Source organism: Mycteria americana, chromosome 6 (genome assembly GCF_035582795.1).
Source record: "Mycteria americana isolate JAX WOST 10 ecotype Jacksonville Zoo and Gardens chromosome 6, USCA_MyAme_1.0, whole genome shotgun sequence".
In the NCBI taxonomy this organism is placed as follows: Eukaryota; Metazoa; Chordata; class Aves; order Ciconiiformes; family Ciconiidae; genus Mycteria; species Mycteria americana.
The window spans coordinates 39,388,842-39,402,982 of NC_134370.1; the positions used below are offsets into that span (position 1 = coordinate 39,388,842).

At 41.7% G+C, this 14,141-nt stretch overlaps 2 protein-coding genes across 3 annotated transcripts; both read right to left on the reverse strand.

Annotated features, from left to right (window-relative positions):
* Positions 1 to 1,473: 1,473 nt before the first annotated feature.
* On the reverse strand, positions 1,474 to 4,716 carry DNAJC9 (DnaJ heat shock protein family (Hsp40) member C9). Its single transcript, XM_075505429.1, has 5 exons — positions 4,469 to 4,716; positions 4,237 to 4,377; positions 3,755 to 4,009; positions 2,866 to 2,949; positions 1,474 to 2,099 (listed from the first exon to the last, which is right to left on the reverse strand). Exons 1-5 carry the CDS (start codon positions 4,646 to 4,648, stop codon positions 1,980 to 1,982), a joined length of 780 nt encoding a protein of 259 aa, XP_075361544.1. The 5' UTR covers positions 4,649 to 4,716; the 3' UTR covers positions 1,474 to 1,979.
* Positions 4,717 to 6,061: 1,345 nt separating this feature from the next.
* Positions 6,062 to 13,902, reverse strand: TFAM (transcription factor A, mitochondrial). 2 transcript variants are annotated; one of them, XM_075505430.1, is made up of 7 exons: positions 13,755 to 13,901; positions 13,453 to 13,589; positions 11,392 to 11,462; positions 9,934 to 10,083; positions 8,414 to 8,509; positions 7,316 to 7,372; positions 6,062 to 6,304 (listed from the first exon to the last, which is right to left on the reverse strand). In XM_075505430.1, exons 1-7 carry the CDS (start codon positions 13,820 to 13,822, stop codon positions 6,086 to 6,088), a joined length of 798 nt encoding a protein of 265 aa, XP_075361545.1. In that variant the 5' UTR covers positions 13,823 to 13,901; the 3' UTR covers positions 6,062 to 6,085. The 2 variants fall into 2 exon arrangements, with proteins under 2 accessions (XP_075361545.1, XP_075361546.1); XM_075505431.1 differs by lacking the exon at positions 8,414 to 8,509 and having other exon boundaries at positions 13,755 to 13,902.
* Between the last annotated feature and the right edge of the window lie 239 nt (positions 13,903 to 14,141).

A 14,141-nucleotide genomic window follows, 5' to 3' on the forward strand; every position in this document is an offset into this window, starting at 1 on the left:
ACAGCTAGTAATTTTTAATCAATATTGAAGTTCTTGAGTCCAGTTGATCTGAGCACACTCTAATCAAAAAGAAGGGAAAAGAAAGCAAAGGGGAACTGTGCAAATGCAACTGGGTTAACTTTCCTTTGCATTTCTAGAGGGGGAAAAAAAGCTTTGGACTCAATCTAAATCTCTTAAGTTTGCATAGAGATAAATTGATGCTAAAGAGAGGCCTGTATTCACTAAACCCTTTCAAAATACAGTTTCCCTTAACAGGCAAGACAATTAAATAACACACTGTACAATGTTCCAGTAATCTCAAGCTAACTGGAGATAAGCATCCCATTTATATCAGTGCCATTCCTCAGGGACCAAGTTAGTGTTCTGTAGCCCTTGTGCATAAGAGTTACAAAAAATACACAAATAAACTTGAACAGACTTCTAGTAACATAATGTAGTATTTTATAGCCTAGAGGAATCAGTGTGTTAAAAAAGTGAAAGCAGTCTCATCATAACATAATTTTTGGTTTCTGTACAAATGGTTGACACCAGAGATTTCTCCTGGGCTGTTAGATACCTATTTTGTATAGTAAAAGTAACATTCAAGTCATGCATTACGCAACATAATTATGCGCTGTACTCTGTCAGAATCAGGACAATTTTTTTAAAGCAGCCAAGTAAAAGGGAACAGAGTTACCATTCTACCTCTAGCTTTCCCCCAGGAAGCTCTATTAAATAGTCAGTTCCTGAATGCTATCACTGAAGCAATGAGGACCTTTAACTCAAAAGTAAGTGTTCACCTTGATCCACAAAATAAAACCAGCCTCATTCCTTTGAGCTACAGCAAGTTGAATACTAGTTTCCCTTCAAATTCATACCCCTGCACACTACATCAAGTGGTTTAAAAACAGCTGAAGTAAAAACCTTCAAAGTATTTGTGCATCTTGCAGAAGTACTTCGCTTCTGAAATAACAGAACTGTTGACAAATACAATGAAGTAGCTAATCACTACCATCCTACAGCAGACTTGACTGTGATGCTGTTGAGATAACGCACAATACGTTTCTAAGCTTTGGAACGCCTTGTCATGGGACATCACGAACCCTATAAATACATAGAACTGACTCTATTCTGTGGATTTTTAAGTTTATTACCTCAGTGTGTTAGAGAATTTCTGCATAGTCACCTACATGGTGCAGTCTCATATTTTTCCTAAGGCACCTGCTACAAGCAATCAAAGACCAAACACTAGGTGGCCCTTTCATCTAATGCAGCATCACCAGCACCAATGCCACAGTTAACAATATAGCCATATTTTCATCTGCTATAGAAGCATGTAGTATTTACTTGACATAAATCCATCAGAAAAGTCAACACGATCAGTTTGTTTTGAACAGCTACTTAGAAAATGTAGAGGGCAGGGGAAGCAGTTCTGCAAAAACTTTTCATTTATTAAATCCGTAGTTTTCCAAAGTATCTTTATAAAACCAATGGAGCATCTGAAAAAGACCTGTTGAGCTGAAGTGCAAAGACCTTTAAAAACAGCAGAAGGTTTGTTACAAAAGAAGTGTGTGAATAGCAAAAAGATAAGGCTTCCAACTCAGAAGCCACAGGAACCAGCACTGAAGACTCTCCAAGGTGTGGGATTACATTGTTTTGCCATCAGCTGTACCAATATCCATTAGGTGCTTGGAAGGAAGGGGCTTCAACACAAGTTAAATAAACATACCGCCATCCCAAACATCACATGGCTTCCTTACTGTAACAAAACTAATTAGCCAAGAATCTGTTTGATTTTAACTGAAGAGCACCCAAAGGATTTTAAACAGTAGCACCAGAATGCTTTGTCTGTCTTGTTCATGATGCGTTCTCTATCATACCTCCCAGTCACAGCAAGTTGATGCACACACACTCCAAAACAGTAGTCCAAAAAAACTCTGAAATTCTCCCAAATCCATGTGTTCCCATAGAAAATTATACCCGATAACCTACACAGTTCTTTATTTCTTTCCTTTCTTGGCTGCAGTCTTCTTTCCTCCTTTTTTAGCATTATTCCCATATTTTGCTTCCAGTTGGGCCAAAAAGTCATCCATTTCCTTTTTTCGATCTTTATTTCTGGTCTGGGGGAGGAGAAAAAAAACAAACAAACCAACAAACAGAAAACCAAAAACTTTTACTACTTCCCAATACAGATTATTCTATTGAAGTGAGATAGCTACATAAAGCCTTGAAATGGATTAAACAGGGAACATAAGCTACAGGAGGTATAGTCCTGTCAAGCAAAAGCCTACTTGTATACTCGAGGCTCTATATCCAACTTCCAAAAGTATCAAGACAGGTAAAGAGTGGCTATAAAAAAAATACGACATAAGGCTAGGAAAAGCAAAGCAATTTCTAGTTTGGACCCAAAACCCTATTACAATTTGAGGAATGATTAAACATGAACATTCTAGGAAGCCCACTGGACAATTAGAAAGAAGAAACAGAAAACATTCTGAAAAACAGAATGTAAACAGTATGTTTCTTTGCTTGATCCCCAACATAAAAAAGCAAAATAGTAAGACCTATAGACTTCTACATCCTTGTGGAATCCCTCAGAAATAATCAATCATTAACACTCCCTGTCTAACTGCCTAAAACTAGAAGTTAAATATTTTGATTGTGTATGCAGTAAGGATAAGCATATTAGAGTAACTTTGTTAATTTTTAAAAAGACACAGGTAATAAAATCCATACCATACTCTATTAAAATACATAGATAGTTAACATTAAGGTCAGATTTTAACCTCAGGAACCCAGAAGAGTTGCAAGGATCCAAAATACAAAGATGCTCAGGGAAAACACAATTATAAGCCAGTAACATAACTATCTTACAAAAAGCCTTACTTGAATCAGCGCTTTCAAGTCGTCATCTCCACCAAGGCCCAGTTCGTCTTTAGTCTTTTCTGCCTCTCTAGCTTCTTTTTCTGCCTAAAATAGCAAACTAGGTTTTGTAAAAAGTATTTTGCATGTTGTCTGACAAAGTCTTATAGAGTTACCAAACACTTAATTTTGCATCTCTATATAAATAGCTGCAAGGAAACACAAACGGTTTCCAAGTTTGGCCACAGATGAGAGATCACTCAAAGAGAAAGCCCATTCTGGTTCTGCAATTTAGTAGAGCAGGACAGTTTTTTGTGTTTCACAATGCTGAACATGATGAGATGTCCATCCCCATCCCTGTTCCCCAACCATACTTTTTTTGTCTTAGCGGCTATTACATTTTCTTACATTGGAGAAAGGTTACTGTGATGTGCATATAACATATTTTACAAAGTGCCAAAAAACAAACAAACAAACAAAGCCCCAAACACCACCGGGTTGAAGAATAGGTCCATTGAGTCCAGAATGTTATTTCACACTTGCCAAAAGGCAAGCATAATATATTTCCTCCCCACGTATGCTTCTTAATTCCAGCAACTCATGGCTTTGTAAATGTAGGGACATGCTAAACTGTAATAAGCCATTGTGTATAATAAGAAAATAAAGAAGTAATAGACAACAGCCTAATACAACTCAAAAGCCTTTCACAACAATGGGGGGGGGGGGGGGGGGGGCAGTGGTGGAGAACACAGGTGACTAAATGTGAAAGTCAAAGATACTGAGCAGGATCTGTAACCCAGCAATCCTGTGGCAAACATTTGTCTTAAAAACAGTTTAATTTATTTCTACTGAGGGAGATTAAAAGCTTATAAAAAATAATGTTTCCCTTTGATCCCCGATTGATATAACCTACCCGCCTTTTTCTTGCGATCATTTTCTGCTTTGCCTCTTTTACAAAACCTTTGTAGGATGGGACTTCTCCAGCGTCAATGGCTTTTTCTATGATTTTCCGTATTCTTGGTTCATCTGTATAGTCCACACACAACACCGACTCCATTATTCTGTCCATGTCACCCTCAAAATCCATGTATGCTGCTTTAATATCAGCTAGCTCTTCTTCTGAATCTTTATAGCTCTTTTCGAAGTCTTCAATGTCTTTTACCGTGATCTGAAGCAAAGAGGTGACGCTTCTTGAGTTACAGGATTTATTCACCAGAGGAATTTAAGAGATAGCATAAAAAACCCCAGTGCTGTACACAAAGCTCGTAAGGGAGACACAGCTACAACTGTGAAACAGCGGGCTTCCCTTTCCCGGAGGGTTTGCCGTCCCGCTCAGGTGAGCCCTGCAAGGCCCCGCCGCCGGTTCCCAGACCTCGGCCCCGGCCCGGGTCTCACCTTCTTGAAGAGCAGCCGCCAGTACTCCTGCCAGTCCCGCTCGCCCCTCAGCGTCTCGCTCTCCTCATCCACCGTGCCCTGCTCATCGTACACGGCGCGCTGCTCCGGGTCGCTCAGGACGGCGTACGCCTTGCCCAGGATCTGCGGGGAGACGGGGGCCGGTCGGTCAGTCAGTCAGGGGAGCCGGTCGGCAGCCAGTCAGGGGCCGCCGCCGCCGGCCGCCCGCGCTCACCTGGAACCGCCGCGTCGCCTCCTCCTTGGCATCGGGCTCGGCGCGGTCGGGGTGTACGCGGAGCGAGGCGCGGTGGTAGCCGCGGCGGATCTCCTCGGGCGAGGCCTCCCGGCGGACGCCCAGGACGCGGTAGAGGTCGGGGAAGCCGAAGGCGGCCTCGCACTGCTCCAGCAGCCCCATCCCGCCAACGCCGCGGCACCGCCCCCGCCCGGCGGCCCGCCGCCCCAAGAGCGCCAACAGCCGCCGCGCCCCGCCCACCTCTCGCGAGAGTTGGGCGGGAGGCGGGAACGCGCATGCGCGGGGCTGGCGGCCCGCCGGTAGGAGGCGGTGGCGCCGGGCCCCGCGGGAGCGAGGTCAGCGCCCTCAGGGGAACTGCGGGGGTTAACCGTCGTAGCCCGCCTGGACCGCTCCCCCTGGCAGAGGGGAGCTTTCCCGCAGAACCAATTTGAGGAGCAGACCGGGAACAAGGCAGGAGCTGGGCACGTGCCCGCAGCAGGGCTGTACCCGGCCTGGTTTCCCCCATGCCTCCCCCACGCGTGGGGAGGAGGTTCCAGGGGTTTGGATTCACACCGCTCCCTCTCAGGGAGGTGCTGCGAACCCACTCCTGAGCGAGAGCCTCCTCTCCTGCCTGGGAACTCAGTATGTGTTCTGCAAAGAAAAGCCAGGGGCACTCAGGTACAGTTACCATCAGTAAATGGGAAGAAAAAAAAAAAAAGCAGGGGACTCCTATTCGGCTTTCCACTTTCCATTGGTAAAAGGAAACTTTGTGGGCCATGCAGTTCGTGCAGGCTAGATGAAATCCACTGACTACTGAAAAAGCTTGCCTGCCTTCTAAAAACACAGATGCTCCAAAATACCTATGAGACTTTCATTAAGACACATAGACCCCACCAAAAAAAGCAAGCAGCTCTTCAAAATACCTGTATTTATTACATCAAAACCCAAAGTTCTAACAGTTCACACCTTGTCTTTTCCTTCCAGGCTGTCCTAAATGTGACAACAGGAAGGCAAAAGTGTTTGCATGTATCCAAACAAAACCACGGAATAAAAGTCCAATAAGGATATGTTTATACAAAACTCATATGGTCTTTAATTAAATGCAATGTAAGTGGTATACACAGACTGATACGTACAAAAAGACAGATGCATAAAAGAAATTAGTATTTTACATTTCTTGTGCCTTTTGTTGAAACGTAGAACATTTCACTACCAATACCATGGAGAGAATAAAACACAGCAGCATAAACTCAAGATTTCAGCTCTTATTTACAGAATTTAGACGGTAACGTTGTAGAATATTCTTGCTTTCATAAAAAAATCTTACAAAAGCTAGCTGTTACCTACCATTATTGGAGAGCTCTGCTGATGTCAGTGAGTATCACTATTCACAGCTTGATTAACTGGTTATTGTTGTACAGTCCAGGCTACACCCACAATGATTATTTCAGTCAGTTCAGAGAGACACTGAACCCTCTCTCACCTGATCACCTTTTCTCCTTCTCCAATGGGTCCTTCATGGGTTTTCCAAATTTCAGTGCTAATGCTGACTGCAACATTAACACAGCAGGATAAAGACATGACAACCAAAGGGCATTAAATTTAAAATACATAACCATTTTATTCTTCCGATTTTTTCAACTTTAATTTTGCCTTGGTTTCACGTGAGGAAGCTTTGGATGTTTTAGCTTGCTTTGCAGTTTCAACAGTTTTCTTTTTTGGCCTTTGCTTTCTGGAACGTATCAGGTCTTCACGTCCGAGTTCGACCATTTTTGCTTCCCACGACGTCATTTCATTCTCGTACCGAACCTTATCATCTTCAGCAAGCTGCAGGTATGGCTGGAAGAAAACCAGGTATCAAAAGTTACAGAAGGGGCTTTGTTAGGATAACCGCCATGTCACATCCTCCCCTTTGACACAAAGGTGACTTACTACAAGACCTGTGCAATGCACATCCCAGGTGTTCACTTTCACCTCCAGAAAATTCAAAACACATCAAACTTGCACAGAAATACAAAACCTTAGCATTGAATTATGGCTATGTCAACAGATGGCCATTCCTGAAGAGGAAGTTTATTCAGTATTAGTACTAAGAGCTAAGGCTTTTTATTTGAGTACTAGTTTGAGAGAGCTGGCTTATGCAAGGAACAGGAATAGACATTTCTGCACAACTATTTCAAATTCTTTTTCCTCAGAAAAAAACCACGAACCTAGTGCATGTTCTAAGTACACATTCAACACAATCTGGAAGAAGGACATTCAGGAGGAAGGACAGCAACATACAGAATACTTGAAAATCTGGAGGTTTAGACTAGGTTTCAGTATAGCACCACTCTGATTTTCATATACCCATCTGCAGGTTCATTTTCAATACACTGAGAAAGCTGGCAGAAAGCTATCCCCAAGACAACCAAAGTTAATAAATTACTGTATGCACATCACTTGTACATTTCTGTTGCTTTTACCTGTCAAAAGTCTTTCAACGAGCAGCAAATTACTATGCTGGCATTTAAAAATATTATAGATTATTAGGAAAAAAAAAAAATCAAACTGTTGCAAAGTATTCCACCTTCCTCCCTAGATGCCACTCAACGTCCATTTCCAGGCACACGGAACTTCCATCCTATCCCACTCACTCACATTTCATCAACACTGTGAAAGAAATGGTCACTACTGGAATAAAAGTAATGACAATCATTCTCAAGACACAAAAATACGATCTCAGAGTATTTTCCCCAGTATTGTATTTTGAACAACCGAGTTCCAAGATTTTGTAGGAATTTATTAATTTTGACTCAAGTTTGTCATTTTCCGATTAGATCGGAGCCTCATCAAAATCGACTGACATACCTGCTTTTGAGAACTGGACAGTTTTCGCCATGCATCAAATAATTGCTTCAGCTTTGCCTACAGGATATAGAATATGCAATATATTAGGATTATTTTAACAGTAGACTGACCACAGAGGGTTACAGATGAATGCTATACGAGTGAAAGCCAAGTATAAACCAATGTAAAGAAAGCACAAAGTCACATGGGCTTAATACCCCACCCTCTTGACATAGGTAAATAATAAATGATATGGTTCAAGTTGCTGGGCATCATCTGATTTACAGACAATATAAGCATGAAGCAGTTTAAGCTACTTAGCCTGCCATGAAAGCAGGCAGACAGAACAGCTGAGCTGATTTATAGCAACATGACTACATCTCACCCAGCATATTGGTTTCGTTTAAACCAAGCCCTAACTTAAGCCAAGCCCACGCAAGTATTAACCATGTTCACAGGAAACTTTGTACCACTTCAGTATTTTGCCATGTGTGTGTCAAACAGGACCTCAGCTGACTGGAGATGCCTGCCTTGTACATAGAAAACTGAGGAACAAACTATTTCCACCATCCTGATTTACTGACTAAATGCATAGGGTAAGGAACATATTAGGCATACAGGGGAGGTCCCCAGCGCTTCAAGTACTGTTATCCACCAGTGTAACTTAAATCACCCCAAAGCACAGTTTGGTGCAGAACTTGTGACTTTGCCGAGGAACTCTTGCATATTCCCTAACGCCCGACTGTGCTACAGGAGGTACAATAACCACTACTACAGGAGCTGTAGCAGACCACCACATCCATTTGAAAAACTAATGTATTTCTACACCAAAACAAAGAAAAGTAGAATTCTATCCTTACAGAAGGAACAGATGAAGTCTGTAACACTGAGTGCGAAAAATAGTGCAAATATTTTAAGTTTGTATACAGACACAGCAGTTTATCTAGGACATGCCACCAGCAGAATAGCCAGATCACCGCAGCCTAAAAAAAAAATAACCTAAGCAAAGCAAAATCCAGATACTGAACTATTGAACAGTTTATTTGAAAATGGCAGAATCTAAATCAGGTTTTCTGAATACAATAGATCTATTTTAAAGAACAATCTTTCCTGGCTTACCGTAGGTGAAATTCCCTCACTTTCTTGAAAGTTTTCTGACACAAAAATGTTGAAGCCACTACGAGGTCTTTTAGGTTTTCCAAGCACAGTTAATTCCTTTAAAAACAACAAAAAAAGTTATTCCATCTACCAAGCATGCATTTTTCCAAAACTAAACTTACCATTTGTCTTTGTATTTTAGACAAAAATCAGACTCAAATGCATTTTTTGGTGTTTTATTCTGTAAACTGGACTGTATGTCAAGATGCTCTCACCACTTGTCAAGACTAATGCTAAACTAAATCAAGAAAAGCTGAATTTTCCCAGACATAAAAAAAACATTTTAAACTGATTCTTACTTCAGCTAAGTCTTCCAGAAACCAAAGACTGTTACTAAATTCCATTCAGTAAGAAAGTCATGATGACAGTTTTTCTATTATCTTCATAAGGCTTCCGTCTCTGGTGTGAAATACTGCATACTTGCAGAGAGAAGGGCAGATACCTGACTGTGGGAGGTGAGAAGGTAGAACAGAACCAGCAGATTTCCAGGGAAACAGAACTAGGTTTCTGCTACCAGAACAGTTTGCCTACAGGGATGATGGTGAGAGAGGGAAAGTACAGCAAGTTATGGATGCAATTACACTTGTTTTCTTCAGCCCTAAGACACTCCCACTGCAGCCTGGGTGCTGCAAATTAACATCTGCTTGGGTATTAGGTATGCCAGCTAAAGTCCTTGTGGTGCCATACTCTAAAAAGGATCAGCAGAATCATTTGGATTAAAAACTTCCTCTAAGTAGGGGTCTTTTAAACCAAATTAATTTCACTTTTGCCAATTAGGGCAATGTCACACCAGCAGTTTAATTCACAGAAATGAACAAGCAGTAAGTAACCCCTTCAACTTATTTTGCCACTGGACAAACCATAATATTGTACCTTTATAGATGGTTCTGTGTCTCAGAATTTATACAGAAACCAGCTAAAAGGGAATAGGGAAGATAATCTTGTATGAATAAGTCAATAAAGGACACTAACAGACGTGCCTTTATGCAGCCCTAATTCAACACGTCAGCAGCTACACAGATAGCAAAGTGGCAGAATCCAAAGAAAGGAAGGAAAAAAGGCTACTTCAAACAGCTACTACCTTGTAGGGGTCACTGAAGTAACAGATACAAGACCTTTGTGAAAAGCTATTTCTGGATGTCTTCCCAACCAAAGAAAGTGTTGCTGGTTCAAATGTCTTTTATTACCTATCATTTCTCAGGCAGCTTTAGGAATAGGAAGAAAAAACCAGAGAAGCTACCTCTAAGCACAAACATATGTGCTAGTTCTCATCTTCAAGCACAGGAAGGTCACAAAAATAACTGCTAACACCAGTAATTATTTTAGTCCATGGAGTTTTGTTTTGGGTTTGTGGTGTGTTTTTTTTTTTTAATTTGAGTTGCTTTTGTATTTCTAAACATGCTTCAACTCTGCTCTGTATACTAGACAAACAGACTTCAGGTTCCTTGAGAGAAAAGAAACTTGAACTTCAAAACACTTACTCTTTTTGCCCTGAATGATCTTCTTTTTGCCAGTCGTCTTCTCCTTTCTTCTTTCAAAGCCACAGCCTGGGCTGGAGTTAGCTGTGCTTTATATGCAGCCAACTGCTCTTTGTATCTTTGCCAGTCTGTCTTTCTAGCTTCCTCATAAACCTACAAAACAAACAATCACCAACCTTAAACAGATGCTTTCAGTCAGAAGCACTTGACGGTTAAACAAGCTAACACTTCTAACCACTAATAACAAAAATTACAGACTACCCTGGAACATAAGATTTTTAAAGTAAAGTAGCAATTTCGGATCTATTTGATCAGCAGAATGGATTCAGGAGAACACACATTAAAAACCTGGGCTCTTCCCAAGAATTAGTTAATCTGGTAACATCGGATGAATCTTCAGATGCAGCTCAAAGCAATAACAATCTTCCATACAAGAAGGAAAAGCTGAAGCTTGGTTGAAATGATTACTCTTAAAGTGTGTATACCCACTGCACAAGTGCTTCAGTCACCAAACACATTCCTACACCGGCCAATACCAGGTACAGAAGCATCATGAAATCATGGCCTTGGTACCAGGGCACCAAGAGCTGAGCCAGGCTACCAAGCATCCAGGTAGACCTGAAAAATCACCATCCTGTTCTCCATTTCAGATATACAAATGAAAAGGCATATTTTATACTAAGGCACATAGAGCCAGAAGTCCAGAAGGGATGTAAGAGCACTTGAATTCTATTGAACAAAGATATTACTTTAGCTAGAAAACTGCAATTAGTTCCTAACTGGATCTAACTGCTAACCGCAATCAAGGAAGAACAATCATTACTTTGCTATAAATGGCACTTATATTCAGCAATGATTAGCAATTCATAGAGTAGTTTTACATTATCCCTTGAAACTGCCACTCTTACAGAAACTTCACTACCTATGACAAAAAGTAAGTTTATTAGATGAAACTTAAAGTTACCTGTAAATTAGATGTCTGGTTACTATCTAATCTGTAGAAAAAAAAAGTTCATCACCTAGCTTATGCATATGAAAGCAAAACAACTTTACAATACTTATGTTTTATGTTATTATACATGTAATGCACACATATATAATTACCATTCATAAAGAAATGAGATATTGGTTCCCAGCCCTACAGCCACATATAGCAAGATCTGCCTCATTTGTTTCTCTGGCAACAGATTAAAAATACTAAAAATAAGGTCATGTGTAGAAGTATCAAAGTATCTTCCCCTGAGTACCTCAAAGCTCCCAACTCTCTTCAGAATTGTTTTTATGTCTGAACCTTTGCATGCAAGTGCTTTTTTATTGTTGTTTAAAAAAAAATAAACCAACCACACAACAAAAAAACCCACACACAAAAGAATAAAACACAGAGGACACCAAACCAAGTAAAACAACCACTAAGACTACTCTATAGAGTTCAAAGTACACAGGGCAAAGATACAAACTTACCTGCTTCTGTGATGCTGGTAACTCCTTCCAAACACTTGCTATTTTTTTAACCAGCTCCATATTGCTCATTTCTGTACATTAAAATTAGAAAGCAGGAAAATAAAGATCAGTATTGTATCTTTAGTAAGCTGCTTCAATTTTTCCCAAGGAAAGCTGTCACTTTTTCCTGTATAAATATATTTCCCTCCTTTCATAAAACTAACTAACGTACTGTGGCAGTTAAAGGGAACTGTAATATGGGAGGGGGGGAGAGTCCCTGCTCTTGGTTCAAACTCAAATGAAACATGAAGTTATAAACTGAAGTGCTATTTCAAGACAGACAGCTATTACCACTCCACAACATTTTCATTTTTTTTCTTTTGAGTTGGATCCTTTTCTATACAATGCAAGACAGTCTGACCTTGGGAGGGGGGCCAGAGAAGAAACCAAAAGTAAAATTTCCAGTTCTCAGTTTTTGGCACAAAGAGTTTGCTGGATTCTTCAAAGCAAGTATAATGTGACCTTATCCACCTGATATAGCAGACATGGTTGGCCTTTATTAAAATACAAAATTAAAATTAAAATACTTTATTTACAGTATTATTCAACAGAAGTAAGGTTAAAGAAAAAGTAATTTCCTTCTGCCACCAACAAAATTATAGACAATGACTTGAATCTGCTTTGGTTTTCAGCTGACTGCCTTTGACTATGGCCCTTGCACTATGGTCATTTGATGCCGTTTCCAGCCTCATCAAATGAGGCTGAATTTGTGAAGGGGAAAAAAAAACCAAACCAAACCAAAAAACCCTCTGAGGGTGATGGAAGGAGGATATAACTTTTCTTTTCTTGAAAAACCCTTTCCAGGCTTTCCCTCTGCTTTGCACTAAAAGAAAAAACAGATTTTCCTCTCTCCCACCTGAAATGTAAAGTTCAGCCATCTCAACAGTAGAAAAGCAGAACTAAGGTCTTATCAGTAACCTGACTTCCAGAATTGTGGAAAAACAAGACAGATGGGGAGTTTTTAGTCCAAGTATAACCAATCTTAAAACCTTTGCAAATACGATGCTTTGCCAATGATAAAAGAAAACAAATAAATTATCAGGTTATTTTTGAACATTACCTCTATTGGAACAAAAAAGCCCAAAATTCTCACTTATGAGATACAGTATGTCTATTTGAAGATTATTCAAATTTTGGGAACATGTGGAAAACACTGGTATGGCACGTAACTACAATAAGCTCTGCAAGTTCAGTTCTCAACCCTTCATACTGTTGAACTCTTGAACTACTGAACCAAACAGGGTATCAAGTGGTTTTCCCTACTTAAATTTACTTCACGACTTGCCCAATATGACCATAGTTCTTTAAACATTTTAACATTGAAGGGTATTTTCAAAATCAGTGTAGCTTTCCATTTTGCTGCTCTCTGACAAGAAGAGTGACTGCACTGCCTATAAATGAAGTTTCTGATAATAAATTGAACATACTCACAGAAAACCATTCTCCTCTAAATACATTTACTTTTTCTCCCATATACATCGAGGCAATCCAGTACATGTAGTTTTAAAGTTACTAAGCATCAAAATAAAGTTACATACAGCTTGTTATATCAACAATAGCATATTTCAAATACATACAGATTTAAAAATAACTGAAAAACACAAATCGTTGTTAACATGTATTGCCCACGTGAGCTCTTTCTTCAAACATTTTTAAAGTTACACACAAACGTTCACTTTTTTTGAGTTAAGTATAGAAGACTAAGCTAATACATGGCAGTAAGCATGGCAATACTAAATTTACTTGTGGTATGCTACGGATAAAAAGACAGTTTTGATCTCCTGAAATCAGGGTAACGTACTTTAGTTACTTCACGACGTTTAGTTTTAGAAAGCAATACTTTGTTCCAGTTTTCTTTTTAAATCACACATTCCGGAGGGAAAACACCGTAGGGACCTAAAGTGACGGTAGGTTTGCAACAAAACCTCTGGCACACTTGACGTGTTCAGACTTTATGTTTCTAAAAGCAAAACAAAGCCAGTCGTGAGTCCTTCCGCACCTAATTCCCTTCAGACCTCATACCTGGATTTTTTTGCCTAAAAGCTGAATTATTTTCTTTCAGGAAACGGAAATAGGCCGTCAGAGGCCGCTTCGGGCGCTCATCCGAGCTGATCCCCCTGGAGAGGCACTTCTCCGCCGAGCCGCCGGCGCCGCAGCCCCTGCACACAACGGCACCACCAGTTACCACCACAGCGCCCGACGCGCCGCAACGCCTGACGGGACGCCCGGCACAGGCGCGAGGGAGGCCGAACGCCCCAGCCCGCCGAGGAGGCGCGCCCCCCCTCCCGGAGCCCCTGTCCCGTCCCGTCCCGTCCCGTCCGCACCTGAGGAGCCGCTGCGCGCCGGTGACAAGGGCCGCGGCCCGGCCCAGCAGCGCCAGCGCCGCCGCCATACCCCTGCGCGCGCAGGGCCCGCGCGACCGCCGCACGGCACCCTGGGAGAGCGGCCGCCGCGCGCAGGCCTCCCCGCGGCGAGGGGAAGAGATTGGCTGCCGCGGCGATGACGTACGGGAGGGGCGGGACGAGGAAGGACGGCACCGCCCCCCTCCGCAGGAGAGGCCGGGGGCAAGGTGACCCCGCGGCGCAGCGCCGCGCGTCCGGGCCCGGGTTATGTTCCCCCCCGGCGGCGTCAAACGCCCCGGCCCCGGCCCCCTTCAGCGCCGCCGTCACGGGCCCACGGTCCGTTACACAGGTCAGAGCCCGTAAGAGAGG

Excerpts from the sequence above, each read along its gene's own strand:
- DNAJC9 (XM_075505429.1), bottom strand. The coding sequence starts at position 4,648 with ATGGGGCTGCTGGAGCAGTGCGAGGCCGCCTTCGGCTTCCCCGACCTC. Across the intron at positions 4,378-4,468 it reads AGGCGACGCGGCGGTTCCAG|ATCCTGGGCAAGGCGTACGC; the intron begins GTGAGCGCGGGC and ends GTCTCCCCGCAG. Across the intron at positions 2,100-2,865 it reads ACTTGAAAGCGCTGATTCAA|ACCAGAAATAAAGATCGAAA; the intron begins GTAAGGCTTTTT and ends CTCCTCCCCCAG.
- TFAM (XM_075505430.1), bottom strand. The coding sequence starts at position 13,822 with ATGGCGGCGGCGCTGGCGCTGCTGGGCCGGGCCGCGGCCCTTGTCACC. Across the intron at positions 11,463-13,452 it reads TTTTAGGCAAAAAAATCCAG|AAATGAGCAATATGGAGCTG; the intron begins GTATGAGGTCTG and ends TTTAATGTACAG. Across the intron at positions 6,305-7,315 it reads TGTCCAGTTCTCAAAAGCAG|CCATACCTGCAGCTTGCTGA; the intron begins GTATGTCAGTCG and ends GTTTTCTTCCAG.